Source organism: Orbicella franksi, chromosome 4 (assembly GCF_964199315.1).
Source record: "Orbicella franksi chromosome 4, jaOrbFran1.1, whole genome shotgun sequence".
NCBI classification, from domain to species: domain Eukaryota; kingdom Metazoa; phylum Cnidaria; class Anthozoa; order Scleractinia; family Merulinidae; genus Orbicella; species Orbicella franksi.
Window position 1 is genome coordinate 28,070,622 of NC_138148.1, and position 16,580 is coordinate 28,087,201.

The window sequence follows — 16,580 nt, forward strand, 5'->3', positions numbered from 1 at the left end:
CAGACGCATTACATCTGAGTGTTTTCATCAATTGGGTTTTCATGGACCTGGATCGTAGTTACGAAGAAGGGTTTGGTCACAATCGTCGTTCTTTGTTCGTGTATTCGAATGTGGGACAGAGTATGGTGACGGGAAATCAAGTCACGAATCTGTTGAGACAGGTTCGTTACGATCCGGATGTGTTCAACGTTCAACCCAGACACGTCCTATATCTACCGGTGCGCACCACCACAGTGGACATTGTAGAGACACAAGTGTCGGAGAACGACGGAAAACTGGTGAACTTTGTTTCGGGTGTGACCACCATCACGTTACATTTCGTAAGAAAAGATGAGTGATTTTTATGTGAGCTTACCCAGTCACAGCAACAAGAGCGAATTTCCGGAGAACACAGCGAACCATTTCAAGATCAGGTTACCTAATCCCATACGTCTGGAGGGACAAGGATGGAAAGTGGGAATGAGTAGCATCTCCCTACCCGACGCCCAAGTCTCGATTCCTTCCTTTACGAATGAAAAGACGGATAAGAAAGTCATCTTGGCCTATTACGCATGGAGACGTATTGAACATCAGACTTCAGACGGGCATACGTTTGGAGAAGCTTACTTTGACACTGAGGACCTCAAAGATGTGTTCCACAACGTGACCGGTGATGGATTCATGAAATCCATGATCGCCTATTTCGAGCGACAAGGCATGCACAAAAATTCCGGTGCCAAATTTGGAGCGGAATACGTCACCGGTGGTAAAAGAACCTACGTCAAGTTGAAGTGGGAAGGTGAAGAACTGGTAACTGACAACAAAGACATTATACAAATTTCTTTCTCCCACATTCCGGCTTTACATTTCAACGCTAACTTAGCTGCGAAAATGTGTTGGCTCAAACAAAACGAAACGACCAAGGTATACGAACTGGGACCTAACATACAGACGGAATTTTTTGACGATAAAATTCCCAACAGTGGTGTCCTCGATGACATACATGACAAGGACGGAAATCCTGTTTTTTTGGACGGTCAGCGAGTATGGATATTTAAAACTCAGCATCTATTGCAATTGGCGTTTTCTGAACCTGAACAAGGCTTTTGAAGCCGTGGTGGGGAGTAGTTCGCGTTCCTTGTTCGTCTACTCCGACGTGGGAGGAAGTAGTGTAATAGGGAATCAAGTCACGGATTTACTGAGAGAAGTCAACTTGATTCGAAGAGGAGCTGGTGTTCAGTACTTCGAACCTCTTCACATTCAATATATTCAAGTGCGCAAAGAAGTGCAAGACATTATAGAAGTGTAAGTGGCAGAGACAACTGGTGAACTGGTGAAATTTGGACCTGGCAATACGATCGTGACCTTACACTTCAAGAAATGATCGGAGGAGCCCTAGTACGATTTCAACCCAACAAACCTAAGCAGTCTGGGGACAGATTCGGTCAGACCTGGACAGACATCAAGACCCGAGGTCCCACCATTCTCAGAGACGTTCTGACCGAGACGGCCATGGAGGGTCTGAAAGGTTTAAATGCGGGTGGCAAAGGAGAAAAGCCCAATTGGAAAGGTGGACTGGCCGGGGTCAAGCGAGGAGCCACACGAGCCGTCAAACGTAAAGCGACGAAAGAGATCAAACGAGCGTTGGCCAAAAAAGTGAGGAGAGACCTGTTTGGACTATGATTCCCATCTACTCGAGATGCGTGAGACGTGTCCCTGGACGACGCACGTATAAAGGTGGTACGATATTCCCCACTCGATCACAACTTCCTGACTATCGTTGGGTACAGTCTGCACTGAGAAGCAAACGACGACGCCGCCGTAGACGATGACGGACATGGTAGCCCATGCCCGGTCGGCGGGGGTACGAAACCCCCGCCTGGACATGTTCAATGTCCCTCCCACTGATCTCAGCATGTCGTCTCGACGTGTGGTGAGAATCAACCCGTTCAATACGGGGATCAACCCCGTGACCTTCCAAGTGGATCCGCAAGAAGACTTTATCGACTTGAACGAAAGTTTCTTCGAAGTGGAATGGACCGTTAAGAAAGGTGGCGGCGGCAATCTGACGCAAGCGGATCTCGTCGGACTCGAAAACAATCTGGCACACAGCCTCTTCAAGCAGATCAATGTGAGATTGAATGGCACTCTCATCAGCCCCCAGACCGATACTTACCACTACAAAGCCTACATCGAGACGCTGTTGAACCACGACCGAGACGACGGTGAAACGATTCTGACACCCAACGGTTGGTGCAATTGTCTCGGTGTACCCAGTCGTGGAGAAGCAGATGTAATGACAGCCAATATGATGGATACGACTCACGACGATTACAAAGCTCTGTCTCAAGATCTCAAGAATATGGTCCAGAGGTCGAGTCCAGTTTCTTGGTGGAAAGAGTGTGACTTTGAGGTTCAAACCATACTTGGAAGTGTTTCATCTTAGCAAGATACTGGTACCTGGCATGCAGATCCAGATGGACATGTACTTCAATGCCCCAGCTCTGTGGACCATCCAATGGGCCGGTGCCGATACTCTCATACTGACTGAAGCCGACGTGAAAGTGAGACTTTTCCTGTCCCAAGTGACAGTGACTCCCTCGGTGTACCGAGAAATCGTGTCCGACATGAATGGTGGAAAAGTGGTCACTTACCCCACGGTGAGAGGTGAAATTCGTACCTATTCTCACGCCAATGACAATCGCCACTTTGAGTGCAGTAATCCTTTCCACAACCAGCTGCCTAATCGGTTGATGGTGGCGTTGATGAAACAAACAGCCTTCAATGGAACTGTGACGGTCAATCCGTTTACTTTTGGAAAATTCAATATCTCTTCCATCAAACAATTGGTGAGAGGTGAAGAGTACCCCTACGAGACATTGGAGCTCCAATACGATGGGGACAGTAAAGATCAGAGAGGCTACTACAGATTCCTCCAAGCCTCAGGAGCTTTGTGTCGGGGAAAAGGAAACATGGTCAGAAAAGAGGACTGGGGGCACGGCAAGAGATGCAACTTGTTTGTATTTGATAACACGGCCAATGGATGTTTGGACAGTCCAGTGTTGAACCCCAAGCAGACCGGTGAGCTGCGTCTGGTGATCGATTTTGGAGCTAATCCAGGAGCAAACCTGACCATCTTGTTGTACGGCGAGTTCGAGAACTTGTTGGAGATCAACGAGAACCGAGTCGTCACCTACGACGTGTACCAGTGAACACAATGGAGAAAGTAGCCCTGACTAATCTACAACTGGATCATTTAGCCCGAGTGTATCCGACACTCTGTCGCGTCTTTTACGGAACGGTACCCTACGATCGGCTTCCCAAGACACTGCCTCAAGAAGGACCGACCGCATACATCGTGAACACGGACCCTCACGATAAACCGGGCATGCATTGGATCGCTTTGTGGGCCGACAAGGACAAGTGCGATATCCTGGACAGTTACGGTCTCCAGTTGGAGGTGTACGGAACCGCCGAACCGCTCCGAGAATGGTTGGACCGTCATTTCAAGAACCAGATTTTCAACGGCCAGAGTTTGCAGTCACTCTTCAGTCAAAGTTGCGGCGACTACGCCTTGATGTTCCTGATCGACCGAGCCGAAGGTCGTGACATGGACGCGTTTTTGAATCGTTTTAAGAGAAACGACTTTGTAGAGAACGATCATAAAGTAGGACAGATGTTAAAACGTTTGGTCGTGGACAAGTTGATCTGGCGCAAGATTTGTAAAACCCCGTGTCACCAGGACACGCGAGGTTCCTCTAGAGGAGTGCGTCATTTGTTAAAGTAAGCTGGTTTGAATAAAAGTTTTCAGTTGAAAAAAAAAGATGTTGCGTGGTGAAGTCCGATGGTTCCCTCGAGACAAGTATCTCGACTTGTCCTCGAATCATCCCCATCGTAGGGTCCTGGAACGCATTGCGACAGTTATCGGCTAGTCCGATTCATACTTGAAAAGGATATAGCCTATCCGACATTTTCTACCTGCGACTGCGAGCCAGAATGCAAACGGACGCTTACCGATAAGTACTTCCGACATCACTTTGCAAGTTAGTCTGAAACATGGAACGACGCAAAGCCTTTCGATTTCACACTCCGTCGAGTCTGTTGATAGCGGGTCCCTCTGGCTGCGGCAAGACGGTGTTTACCACCAAACCTCTCTTGGAGAACGGCGACTCTTTCCAAGAACCCCCGAAGAGTATTCATTACTGTTACGGATCGTGGCAAGATGGCTTCGACGAGCTCAAGAAGGGAGGGGTCAAGTTTCACGAAGGCATCCCGGACAACGAACAGCTACCCCGATGGTTCCCACGAGGGGGTGTCCTGGTCCTGGACGACCTGATGGACGAGGGCGGTAACGACAAGCGCGTCTTGGATCTCTTCACCAAACATTCTCATCATCGGAACATCACGGTGATTTACTTGTGTCAAGATCTATTCCCCAACGGAAAATTCGCCAAGACCATTTCCCGCAACGCCCATTACATCGTGGCCTTCAAGAACCCTCGGGATCAATTGGGGATACGAAATCTATTACCGGAATCGTTTCCCACGCGATGGCCGGAAGTGTTGGACACGTTTCGAAAGGTCACCGATCGCCCTTACGGTTACATGCTATTGGATCTTCATCCAGCCAGTCTGGACGATCAACGGGTCCTCAGCCGTGTGTTAAAAGACGAAGGATTCGTACGATGCCATCAGTTCGCGCTACCACCATGTTGAGGAGTGAAGCCGAGTGGTTCCCTAGGTTTATTCTCCGTTGCAAGAGGATTACGAGATGGTGAAACAAATCTGTCTCTGTTCGAGTTGTCGTCAAGTGCGGTCCATAGTAAAAGCCTATAACGACGAGGATTTCGAGAACTTGATTCATACCCAAGAGGTGTTGGCCAAGAAAGCAGCAGCAGCATGTTGAGGAGCGAGTCGTCTTGGTTTCCGTTGTTCATTCGCTTTTGTGAAAATTTATTACGTGATGAGGTCTAATGAAATGTACTACGAGCCGATGAAACGGGTCACTCAATGTGCGAGTCATCGTCAAGTACGATCCATCGTGAAAGCATATAATGGTGAAGGTTTCGAGAGTTTGGTTCATACCCAAGAAGTGCCGGCAAAGAAGAAAGTAGCAAGAGATGGCATCAGGCGGTGATTATAGAGCTCTGTCACCATCTCCAACCGTGGGTGTAGGCAGAAGCCCGAAGATGACGCCGCCACCACCCGTGGCAGTGGCTGCAGGTCCCACGATCGGGGTAGGTACAGCCAGCAAGGGTGCAGCACGCACCAACGTCACGATGGGAGTGGGTACGACACCTTTGGTCAAACAACCGGGTCGAGGAGACCGTAGTCTCAACCAAGCCCAGATGCAGCAAAAACTGCAAGAGATGTTGCGACAACAACAGCAAACGGTGGCGGGTCGTCGCATTGCCGGCATCACGACCACCAACACGATCACGACCACCTATAAAAACGGACAACGTTCTACCGTGACACGCAATTCGACCAGTGTACGTAACTGAGAGGATGAGGACAATCATGAGAAGACGTCGTCAGAGAAAGAGACAGCAACGAGGAGAAGGTTTCCTTGACATCATATCACCTGATCAACGTGGTGGAGATCTTGTGAGTGCCTTGTCTACACTAGCTCCCATCGGTAAAGGGGCCGTGTTGGGGTTGGTCAAGGCTTTGGGTAAACGTGCCGTTAAAACCGGAGTCCGAGCTGGAACTGGGGCTGCCATGGGTGCCGCCGGGGCAGGCGTTGGCTACGGGGTCCGAAAACTGATGAAAAAACGCAAGAAACGACGATAAAAAAGATGGTAAGGAGTGAAGTCAAGTGGTTCCCCTACTTTCTGCATCTATGCAGATGCTCTCGCTCTTACTGGGATGAGACTAGCATGGATCACGAAGACATGAAACGCATCGTGGACGGGTGTGAGAGTTACAGACAAGTCCAGGACATCCTTACCCAGTCCATCGAGACCGCTTTCAAGGACGAGATCTGGGACTACGAGCAACAAGCTAAAAAGATCGAACGTGTCGAAAGAAAGTTAGAAGATAGTCATGAGTACGTCGGTCTGTTTATTGGATGAATCTTTCACGACCGTGGTGGAATTTGACTCCCTGAAACGTTTGGATGGGTTGTATGCTTTCTATCACAAGTATTAGTGGTGTCGAAGACAGATGTTTAATCATTACAAATTGTGTAACGCCATTCTCAACGGACTAGCGTTACTGGTCGTGGCCGCGAGTATCATCGTGGGATCCGTGTGTGAAGATGGGTACACGGTGGTAGGATTGACGGCTTTCGCCACCTTACTGAAAGGATGGAACGATTTCAAGAAGTATTCGTTGAAGATGGACATGACCAAGTTTGCTTACACGACTTACGAAAAGACGCTGACCGAACTCAAGAACTATGCTCTGGGTGGAGTGGACGAATTGGATGGGTTTTTGACCAAGATGCAAACGTTAGACGACGTGGTGACGGATTTCACACCTCCTACTTACGACCGATACGTTCGAGACTACGAAAAACAGTTTCATCACGTTCCTCTATAAAAGGACAGGTGATCACCTTCGTGCATCATTACGTCATGTACAGAAGACGAAGACCGTTGAAAAGAAGGAGGAAGAGACAGAAAGGGGGTATTTTACCCTTGGCGGCTCTCATACCCGCTCTGATAGCCGGTGGCAAAGCCGTGGCATTGGGTGCCGCGTCGGGTGCCGCTGGTTTCGGAGCCAAAAAAGCTCTCGAAGCTGCCACGCCCAAAAGGCGAAAACGATAAAAAGATCGTGATTAGCGGAATCATAATCACTCGATATCATGCAATCTCGGAGAAGAAGAAAGAGACAGAAAGGGGGTATTTTACCCTTGGCGGCCGTCATACCCGCTCTGATAGCCGGTGGCAAAGCCGTGGCGTCGGGGGCCGCGTCGGGTGCCGCCAGTTACGGTGCCAAGAAAGCCCTCGAAGCCGCAACCACGCGTAGAAAAAGAGCCGTGACGGGTACTGCCCGCGACGTGAGAGCATTGGAAGTCCTCATGCGAAGAAAAAAACTGGGAACGCCGGGGACTGCCGGTTACAAAGCCAAGAAAGCATTGCAAGACCTCATGGAAAGAAAGATGCGTGCAAGACGATAAAAGAACGAGGATTAATGGATTCACCACTCACTCGACACCATGCAGGTTCGTAGGAAGAGGAGAGGAAAGAAGAAGAGGAGACAAAGAGGTGGTAGTCTGGAGAGTTTGCTGAGAGCAGCGGGTTTGGGTACTATGGCGGGACCACTCGGTTTCTTGGACAAACAGTTACAAAAGAATAGGGGAAAAGTCGAAAGACTCATACGTAAGATACCCTATCAAACCACTTTCCCGCGTCGAAGGAAACCATAAAAAGAGGGTGACAATCCACTCGGAAGAAGACGATGAAGCGGTTACGGCGACAACGTCATTTCTTGCAGAGCGTTCGGAAAGAAGCCAATCGAAAAAAACGTCAAGAATTGTTGCAACACACCAACAAAGATCAGATCAATGCTGTCAGCGAGATGGTTCTCAATTTGCTGAAAAGGAGGATCCCCATCGACGCAGTGACTTATAGGAAACTGAAAAGGCATAAAAACGTATTGCTAGAATTGAGTAAACGCAGAAAGTCCCTCAAGCGTCGAAGGCAGCATCTCCTGCAGCAGAACGGAAGCGGATTCTGGAGCGGATTACGCGGTTGTTTTCGAGCATGTCGTGTACGGTAAAAGGACGCGACAAAGACGGTTACCCGCTCGAAGGTATCGACGTGGTACCCAATTTCCCATCCCGCCCAAAAGAAGAAGAGTCCAACACCATCCCCAAACTCGTCCAGTTGTTACAAGACGCCAATCGACGCGAAGCCAAATGGAAAGATTCGTCCGAGTACTGGAATCGTAGGTACCACGCTCTGTATCAAGAGCATATGGCTTTAAAATACGGTGACTTTTGTGAAACCTGTCAAACGAAGCGAGATACCAGTCCGCCCGATGGGTGCATAGAGCTGTGCAGGGAGTGCGGTCAAGGCAAGCAAACCGTCCAGTCTTCAACTGAAGCTGGAAAAGAAAGAGGAAGCCATACGATACTGGCAAGACTGTTACGAGACGGCCTTGAGATAAGTGTCCGATTTCCCCGATACGACCTTGAGTCAGGGATGGACGAAGTCCTGATGGTATCCGTCCAAGAATTCAATCGATTACAAGATTATTACAAGGGTCAGATTACCCAGAGTGCCTTGTTGAACAAAGCGGGACGTTTGGCCGCCGAAGAACATCTCATCTTGAAAGACAGTCGTATCCCCGACAGCATGGCCGTCAAGATGACCAAACCCATTGCCAGTGAAGAAATTAAACTGGTGAAACGTATACGGACAGGCACACGCGGTCCTATCTCGTACCAAGGCACGACACAACCCGAAGGCATGGCCGACGCACCCGTCGAAAATCTGTTGAAACAGATCATCGAGGGAGTCAACAAACAACCACCAGCCCGAGCCCCCGTTATAATCAACCAAGAAGCACCTTCCACTACAGGTCTGAAAAAGGAGCTGAAAACTCCCAAACCCTCCACGTCAGGTCTTAAAAAGCCGCTGAAAACGCCCAAACCCCCCATTCCACCCAAACCATCCACCAGTAAAAAGGAGAAACCATCCACAAGTACAAAGGGGAGTGAGAAAAAGACCGCCTTATCCGAAGAGCAAAAAGGTTTCTTAAGATCCATCGGTGTTGCCGAAAAATTCATAGACGACGACGACGGTGGTTACAGTCCAAAAGGCAAGGCAAAAAAGTACAAAAAGGCCAAGAAGACAGAGGCGGGAAAGTTACAAGAAGGGTGGGAAGATTTTGAAGAGTCTTGGAGACGGGGACTAGGCTATGACAGTGAATAAAAAGAAAAAAGCACCCCCACCCGGGACAAGAAGAAGTACCCGACGTCAACGAGGCTACGGGATCGACATCCAGAAATGGTTGAGCAAGACTGGGATCGAGTTTCATTGGCCCGGTTATCAGTACATGGGACCTGGGACCAAATTGAAGAAACGTTTAGCGCGAGGAGACCCAGGGATCAATCGTCTGGACCGTCTGGCCAAACAACACGACATTGACTATTCCAGGGCCAAGAACTTACAGGACAAATGGAAAGCCGACGCCAAGATGATCAAAGGCATCGATAATTTGCCCGGACGTAAAACCATGACAGAACGCATTGTTAAGAGAATCATGCAAGCCAAGAAAAGTTGGAAGTTGTAAAAGTTTTATTTGAAAAAAAACATTAAATTTGTTGTTGAGAATAAAAAAAGGTCTGGTTATTTTTTCATAACTCACACATCATACCACCGTGGAAGACACGAATAAAGTCTGGCACGAACGCCTTCGCTTTATGCTAACCCCACTCACAGCCCCGGACGTGTGCCACCTAAGTAGACTTTGGGTTTACGCGCACAGACATAAACCTAACCCTAGCGCGCGCAGACATTAACCCGACCCAGGCGCGCGCAGAAATCAACCCGACCCAGGCGCGCGCAGACATCAACTTAACCCTAGCGCGCGCACACAACCCTGACCTTTGTTTGCGCGCGAGCAGCTGACGACTACGGCAACCCCTGACCTTTGACCGCGCGCGCCGGCAGCTGACGACTACGGCTACCCCTGAACTTTGGCCTTGACGCGCGCAAGCAGCTGACGACTACGGCTACCCCTGAACTTTGACCGCGCGCCAGCAGCTGACGATTACGGCACCTCTCAAAACTGAGCGCACCAATCACTTTTCAGGCTCGCGTATAAAAGGAGCGGCCTAAAAAATCCTTTTACTTACCAGGAGCGCTGATCATGGCTGAGCTGACCGACGATGAGATGAATCGCTCTATGGACCTGCACAAAGCGGTAAGTACTGATAGTTTAACGTGTTACAAAGTCACTTTGTAGCCATTTGTTTGACTGAAATCTGTTCGCAATTTTTTAATAGAGTTACTGGGATTGGCTACCCCCAGAAATACAGTGTTTGGTAATTTCGCTAGCCGTGTCGCAACATATCATTGACCGCAGAGGAAACACATTGTTAAGAAGGCTTCTCAAAGAGATTTTAGTTCACGCTAATCTGAACAGAGAATGGGGACGTGGTCATGTAGAAATAAAAAGGTTTAAGTGTTATGCGATTTCACTAGCCGTTTCGCAACATATCATTGATAAGAAAACGAACTATTGGCCAAACTTCATGAAGAAATTGTGGATTATGCAAGATTAAAGAAAGCCTGGGGATACGGTCACATAGAATTAATAACGTAATTTAATGAAAAACCGCGTTTCCTTTAGCATTTAAAAGAACCCGGACGTGCGCCCGATATCTATCAGCGCGTGTGCAATTTACACTACCAGCGCACTTCGGTAAGATCAAACAAAGCCACACGGAGTTAGTTTTTCTCTTTCTGTTGCTCTTGTTTTACTGTCTTTCTCTTATTTTGTCTTTTGCTTGTACAAAGCCGATCTAAACACAAAGCCGATCTAAAATGTATGCGAATTTGCAAGCTTTTGAGTTATTATTTTACGCGCTCAGGCTGACGTAAGTGACCAGAATTGAAATTTCACCTTCTTAGCAACGCGCGCGCGCGCAATGAATCGGTTAATGGGCCCCTAAAGATGCCTTGAATAATGTAGACGAGAAAAAACAAATCGTTATCTGCTGACGTATGATCGGATGTGTTTAACCTCATTAAAAAAGCGTCGTACGCGTCCTCAATCAGTGTGTACTCATGTCTTTGCAGACTCCAAGACGAAGTCGGTCACTCTCCCCAGTGCCCACGCCCAGACTCAACGTTCCACGTCGCACTCGTTCTCTGGACCGAGTCCGCGACGACGACGACGACGACTGGATCTTCGATCCGGCCATCGACCAGATATTAAAGGAAAACAGTAAAAGATCGCAGGACCAAGCCTTCTCGGACCATGACGACACGCAATATGGCGGCGGCGGCGGCGCCACCACCCATCTCCTAGATTTTGAACTGCGATCCGTAGGCGCCCGACGTAACTGGAGACACGTGGTGAACAAACGTAGATACGAAGCCACTCTCAAACAACACCGAGACGTGACTGCCAGGGACAACCTGGGCCAAGAACTGACCAGCGCGCTGCAACGATCCATCCAGCGACAAATCGACCAGAATCCCAGCCTAACTCCCCACTCCACCGTCCATTTCACCATGCAATCCAGCGCCTTCATGCACGCCTTCCAATCCGCCACCTTCAGCGTGCGCGAATTCCATGAAGGCAGCCAAAGACTGGACACTTATCTCCAGTCTCTCGCGGCCAAACTCAACTCCAACCAGGACTTCACCCCGGACGACACCTTCACCATGGAGACCACCTTCATCCAGACGCCCGGTCCCGGTAGTGGGAACGGCAATCGATACTGACCCAGCAAGGCCGCCGTCTGGGGCATCGTCAAACGGTCGCGCGTCACCATCAAAAACAAAGACCAACTCTGCTGCGCGCGCGCCATCGTCACCATGAAAGCCTTGGCCGACGCCAACGGCAATCCTCGAGATCGAGATTATCACAATCTCAAACAGGGATATCCCGTTCAAGAGCGATTACCCAAAGAACTCCACCGCTTAGCTAACGTCCCCGAAGGACCTTGCAGCCTAAAAGAACTTGACCTGTTCCAGGCGGCGCTACCCGGGTACCAGATCAAGGTCCTGTCCATCGATCCGCCGCACATGATCATTTACGCGGGACCCGTAGACTCGGACAAGCGCATTCTTCTCATCAAGGAGGACGGCCACTACGACGGCTGCAATTCCTTCGGCGGGTTCCTCAGCAAATCGTACTTTTGCCACGAATGCAACCGCGGCTACGACCACGACGACAGTGAAAATCATCCCTGCAATGGCAAATGGTGCCCCGCCTGCAAAAGACGGGACTGCCCCGATTACATCGAAGCCAAAAAGACCGACAAGTTTCCGCGTCCTTCTAAACCATGCCGCACCCTCTGCCATCGTGCCTTCTTCGGAGACCAATGCTACATCTCCCACTTGCTACGACGGGGCCCGAACACCAAATCTGTCTGCAACACCCACAAAAAGTGCCCAGACTGTTGTCACGTCTACCAACTAGACGATAAAGTGCCTCACGGTGGCAATCGTCGTCAAGGCCCAGAACACGTGTGCGGACGGGGCGAGTGCCGCATCTGCGGCAAACAGGTCATGCTGTCCAGTCACAAATGCTTCATCCAATGCATCCCCGAAGAAGAAGACTAACCCAAAACCAAAAGGGTCAATCGCGACCAGGTCAACGGCCGTCCCTTCAGAGAACCCTCGGCGCGCGATCCCGATCGTCGTGTGGTGGTAGACAGAGATCCTCCTCTCCAGGTCTACCCCGATTACGAAGCCACCGTGGACCAGGAGGGAGTGCAATCGCCCATCCTCCTCTGCGCCGAGACGGACGAAGAGGACCAAGACGGCGACGATCGGGACGTCATCGTCATCTTCCACAACCTCAAGGGCTACGACGGCATGTTTCTCCTTGAATACTGTTACCATTATCACCGAGAAGTCACCAACCAGATCACCATCGGTACCAAAATCCTCTCCCTCAAGACGGATCGCCTGACCTTCAAGGACGCGCTCTACTTTCTTCCCATGCCCCTGGCCAACTTTCCCGCCACCTTCGACATCCAAGAATTGACCAAGGGTTTCTTCCCTCATCTCTTCAACACCCTAGAAAACCAAGAGTACCGGAGACCCATGCCACCAGCCTCCAGGTACGATCCAGACGGTATGTCCGCCAAGAAAAAATCCGAATTCGAGCGCTGGTATGCCGACAAGGTCCACAATAACTACACCTTCAATCTGAAAAGGGACATGGAGGCTTACTGCATAAGCAACGTCAAGCTCCTCAGAGCGGGCTGCCAGAAATTCCGACAGCAATTCAAGCAAAAGGCCGGCTTTGACCCCATGGAAAAATGCTACACGGTCGCCTCTTCGTGCCACCGGTTCTGGTGCAAGAAACTACTCACTCCCAACACCATCGCCTCCGAACCTCCTCGCGGCTGGCACGGGGTTCGATCCAACCAGTCCACCAAGGCCTTCAAGTGGCTAGCATGGAAGGAACACCTTCTTCGTCGTGACAGCCCCAACCACGACGAGCCTCGTGCAGACCACATCAAGCACGCCGACAATGGGGGTGAGCAACGAGTGGCAAACGAGCTGGTAGACGGTCTGGATGTACACAACAACACCGTGTAGGAATTCCACGGCTGTCTCTGGCACGGATGCCCTCGTTGCCATCCACGCCAACGGGACCGCTATTCAAATATCCATCCCAATCGAACCCTTCAAGAAATGTACAAGCACACGCTGAAGAAACAGGCCCTTCTCAAGCAGCACGGCTACCATCTCAAGATCATGTGGGAGTGCCATTGGGATCGGGAGGTCAAGACCAACGAGACCCTCCAACGATTCTTGGGCACCTACCAGAAAGTGGACCCCCTAGAACCGTGCAATACCTTCTTCGGTGGCAGAACCAACGCCGTGCGCCTTCACCACTCCGTCGACCAGAGCCAGGGCGAACAAATCAAATACGTGGACGTGACTTCCCTGTACCCGTGGGTGAACAAGACTTGCGAATACCCCGTTGGACATCCGGAGATCCTCACCAACCCCACCGACCAAGACATCCACCACTACTTCGGCATGGCCTACATCGACATCCTTCCACCTCCACACCTTTACCATCCCGTGCTACCGCATCGCCAGGCCGGTAAACTCACCTTTCCTCTGTGCCGCTCCTGCGTCCAAGACCAAATGCCGCTTACTCAGCGGGACAAATCGTGTCGGTGCTCGCACACGGAGACTCAACGCGCCTTCCGCGGAACTTGGTGCACGCCCGAAATTCAAGAAGCGGTTCGACAGGGGTACATCGTCCTGCACATTCACGAGGTGTGGCATTTTTCCCCAAAGCAAAGCCGCAAGGGTCTCTTTGCCGACTACGTCAACACCTGGCTAAAAATCAAACAAGAATCCGCCGGGTACCCCGGCTGGTGCCTCACCCCACACGACAAATTACGCTACGTGCGCCAATACAAAGAACGAGAAGGCATCTCCCTCGACACCGCCATGATCCAGAAAAATCCCGGCCGGAAAGCCACGGCCAAACTCATGCTCAACTCCTTCTGGGGCAAGTTCGGAGAAAACCTCCAGAAGAAACACACCGAAACCGCCACATCGCCAGCCGAACTCTTCGGTTTGGTATCCAACAGCTTTCACGACATCCGAGCCATCCGGATCTGCTCCGACGACGTGCTCGAAATAGATTACCTAGACCTGCGCGAGAACCAAATCGATAACGGGCGCGTCAACATCTTCGTGGCCGCCTTCACCACCTGCTGGGCCCGTCTCAAGCTCTATTCGTATCTCGACCAACTGAAGCAACAAGTGCTGTACTTCGACACCGATTCCGTCGTCTACTCCCACAAACTCGGTCAAGCCGACATTCCCCTAGGCGACTACCTGGGCGACATGACCAACGAGCTGGACGCTGACGATTACATCGTCGACTTCACTTCGGCCGGACCCAAAAATTACGGCTACAAGACCAAACTCGGCAAAGTCTGCTGCAAAGTGCGAGGGTTCACTCTCAATGTACGCGGCTCCCAACAACTCAACTATGACGTCATGAGAGAAAACCTACTGGAAGAGTTGACCAATCCGCTCGACCAACGAAGGAACATTCCCGTCGTCAACCCCTACTTCTTCACTCGTGATGCCGCCAGCAAACAGATCCGAGTGGGACCCCGCACCAAACAGTACGGACTGGTCTTTGATAAACGCGTCGTCGATCGCCAGACCTTCAAGTCCTACCCTTACGGTTACCAGTGGAACCGACCGACCGAATTAGACGATGCCGACATGGACAACGTGGAGACCCTGATGGCGCTGTTGTAGCTCCGCCACGAACTGATCAATAGTGAAAAAAACAAAATTTATTGACATTAGATCCGTCGTTTCTCAAATGTAAAACCTTTGACCGCGCGCGCGAGAGCAGCTGACGACTACGGCAACCCCTGACCTTTGACCGCACGCGCGAGCCCTGGCAACCCCTGACGCGGCACCACTATCGACCCTTATTTGGACATCACATGACCTGTGACGTCATATTTCGATGACTAAAGACCGCTGACTTGTACACTAAAATCACAAATGCTGCAATCTGATTGGTCGAGAGATTGCCACGTCATTTTTTGCTGAACGCTGATTGGCTACCGCCCCTATAAGCGTGCTACACTACTCTCATAAAATACCACAATAACTTTAAAACCGTCTTGACAAACGGTAATTGTAAGTTATTTTTGGGCAAAACACAAACATGAAACACACACACAGCTAAGATTATGTCTTATCAAGTTTTTGTCCGCTCATATTCTGCAAAGGGGAAAAGGCCTAATTGACTACCAAGGGAGAGAACAGTAGGGGTGAGAAGGACCTGTGTGACTACTGCATCCGAGCCGTAAATTACACTTTGCACAACCTGAGATTGTCTCACTAATTTTTTGTTTTGTTGGTGACCAGACGCAGACCTCCGCTGGGCCAAATTTCGAATCACGCAACTTATGATGTTTGTTCGCTAAAAGCTGTTAAACCATTACTGCGCTGCAAATTTTATGAATATTCTACCCTTTATTTAATAAAGAATAATCGCTTTTTTGTGTTATTGAAGTGCTTGATTTGAAGCAGGAGCCATAATCGGCGACGGAGACCGTAAGCGCGCGCCATTTCTAATATTGGGGTTGTCCCCATGATATGGGACAATAATTCTATTTTTAGAACGAATTGCGCTATCGCCTGCGGCACACGCGCGTACATGCTGCGCGGATTTTTGCGGATGTCGCGCGGGGGAAATGGCGCCCGAAATCCCCGAAATTTTTCATGTTATTGGCCCACAACTCAACGGGTTTACGTCTGTTGGAATTTTGCTTAAGTATTTTCGTCGTAAGCAGCTCCAGTTTGAGTGAAGTAAGACAGTGTCGAATTTAGGTATGTTCCGTTGTAAGCTGATATATATCGCTGATCAAGTTGTGTTCCGACGGATGCTTCTTTTACATGAGCTGTACATTACTCTACTTTAAATTTCACATATGTTGAAGATTAACAGCTTTTCCATCACACAGCAAAAAACTAGCTGGATATATTTAGATATAGCAGAGCTTCAGGACTTCATAGTTTCCTAGCTCCTCTTGCCACACGCTTGCGAGGAATTTCAGTCTATCGCGACCGAAAAGTAAAACAAAATAATTGCTAGTTTGAATTTCGCTTGAATTGTAAGCAACGCTTGATGTTTCATAAAGGCCCAATAACTTTACGTCCGTAGATACTGCTCAGTTTTATCCGTGTATAAATCCAGTAAATTCTCTGTTGTCGATGAATGAGAGCGCCCGCCGATGCGTGTTTTGTACAGTCAGTAAACATGACAAATTGTACTTCCGCCGCACTTTCGTGTGAAAGCGTACATCGAACTCAAACAATAAATCTATAGTTTTTAAGAGGCCCTGCGCCTAAGAAACGACCGATGATTTCCGGCTAAAAAATAAAATCGGTCGATCTTTATCTCCCAAG

General features: G+C 49.8%; 2 protein-coding genes and 1 pseudogene across 2 annotated transcripts; all 3 read left to right on the top strand.

The window, feature by feature from the left end:
* The first annotated feature begins 4,027 nt into the window (after positions 1-4,027).
* On the top strand, positions 4,028-4,703 carry LOC145485216 (uncharacterized). The gene has a single exon (XM_081463919.1). It carries the CDS (start codon positions 4,036-4,038, stop codon positions 4,693-4,695), a length of 660 nt encoding a protein of 219 aa, XP_081320045.1. The 5' UTR covers positions 4,028-4,035; the 3' UTR covers positions 4,696-4,703.
* Positions 4,704-10,683: 5,980 nt separating this feature from the next.
* On the top strand, positions 10,684-11,439 carry LOC145485215 (uncharacterized). The gene has a single exon (XM_081463917.1). The coding sequence runs from the start codon at positions 10,722-10,724 to the stop codon at positions 11,382-11,384; it is 663 nt and encodes a 220-aa protein (XP_081320043.1). The 5' UTR covers positions 10,684-10,721; the 3' UTR covers positions 11,385-11,439.
* A 38-nt stretch (positions 11,440-11,477) lies between these two features.
* LOC145484531 (uncharacterized) lies at positions 11,478-13,214 on the top strand (annotated as a pseudogene).
* Positions 13,215-16,580: the final 3,366 nt, after the last annotated feature.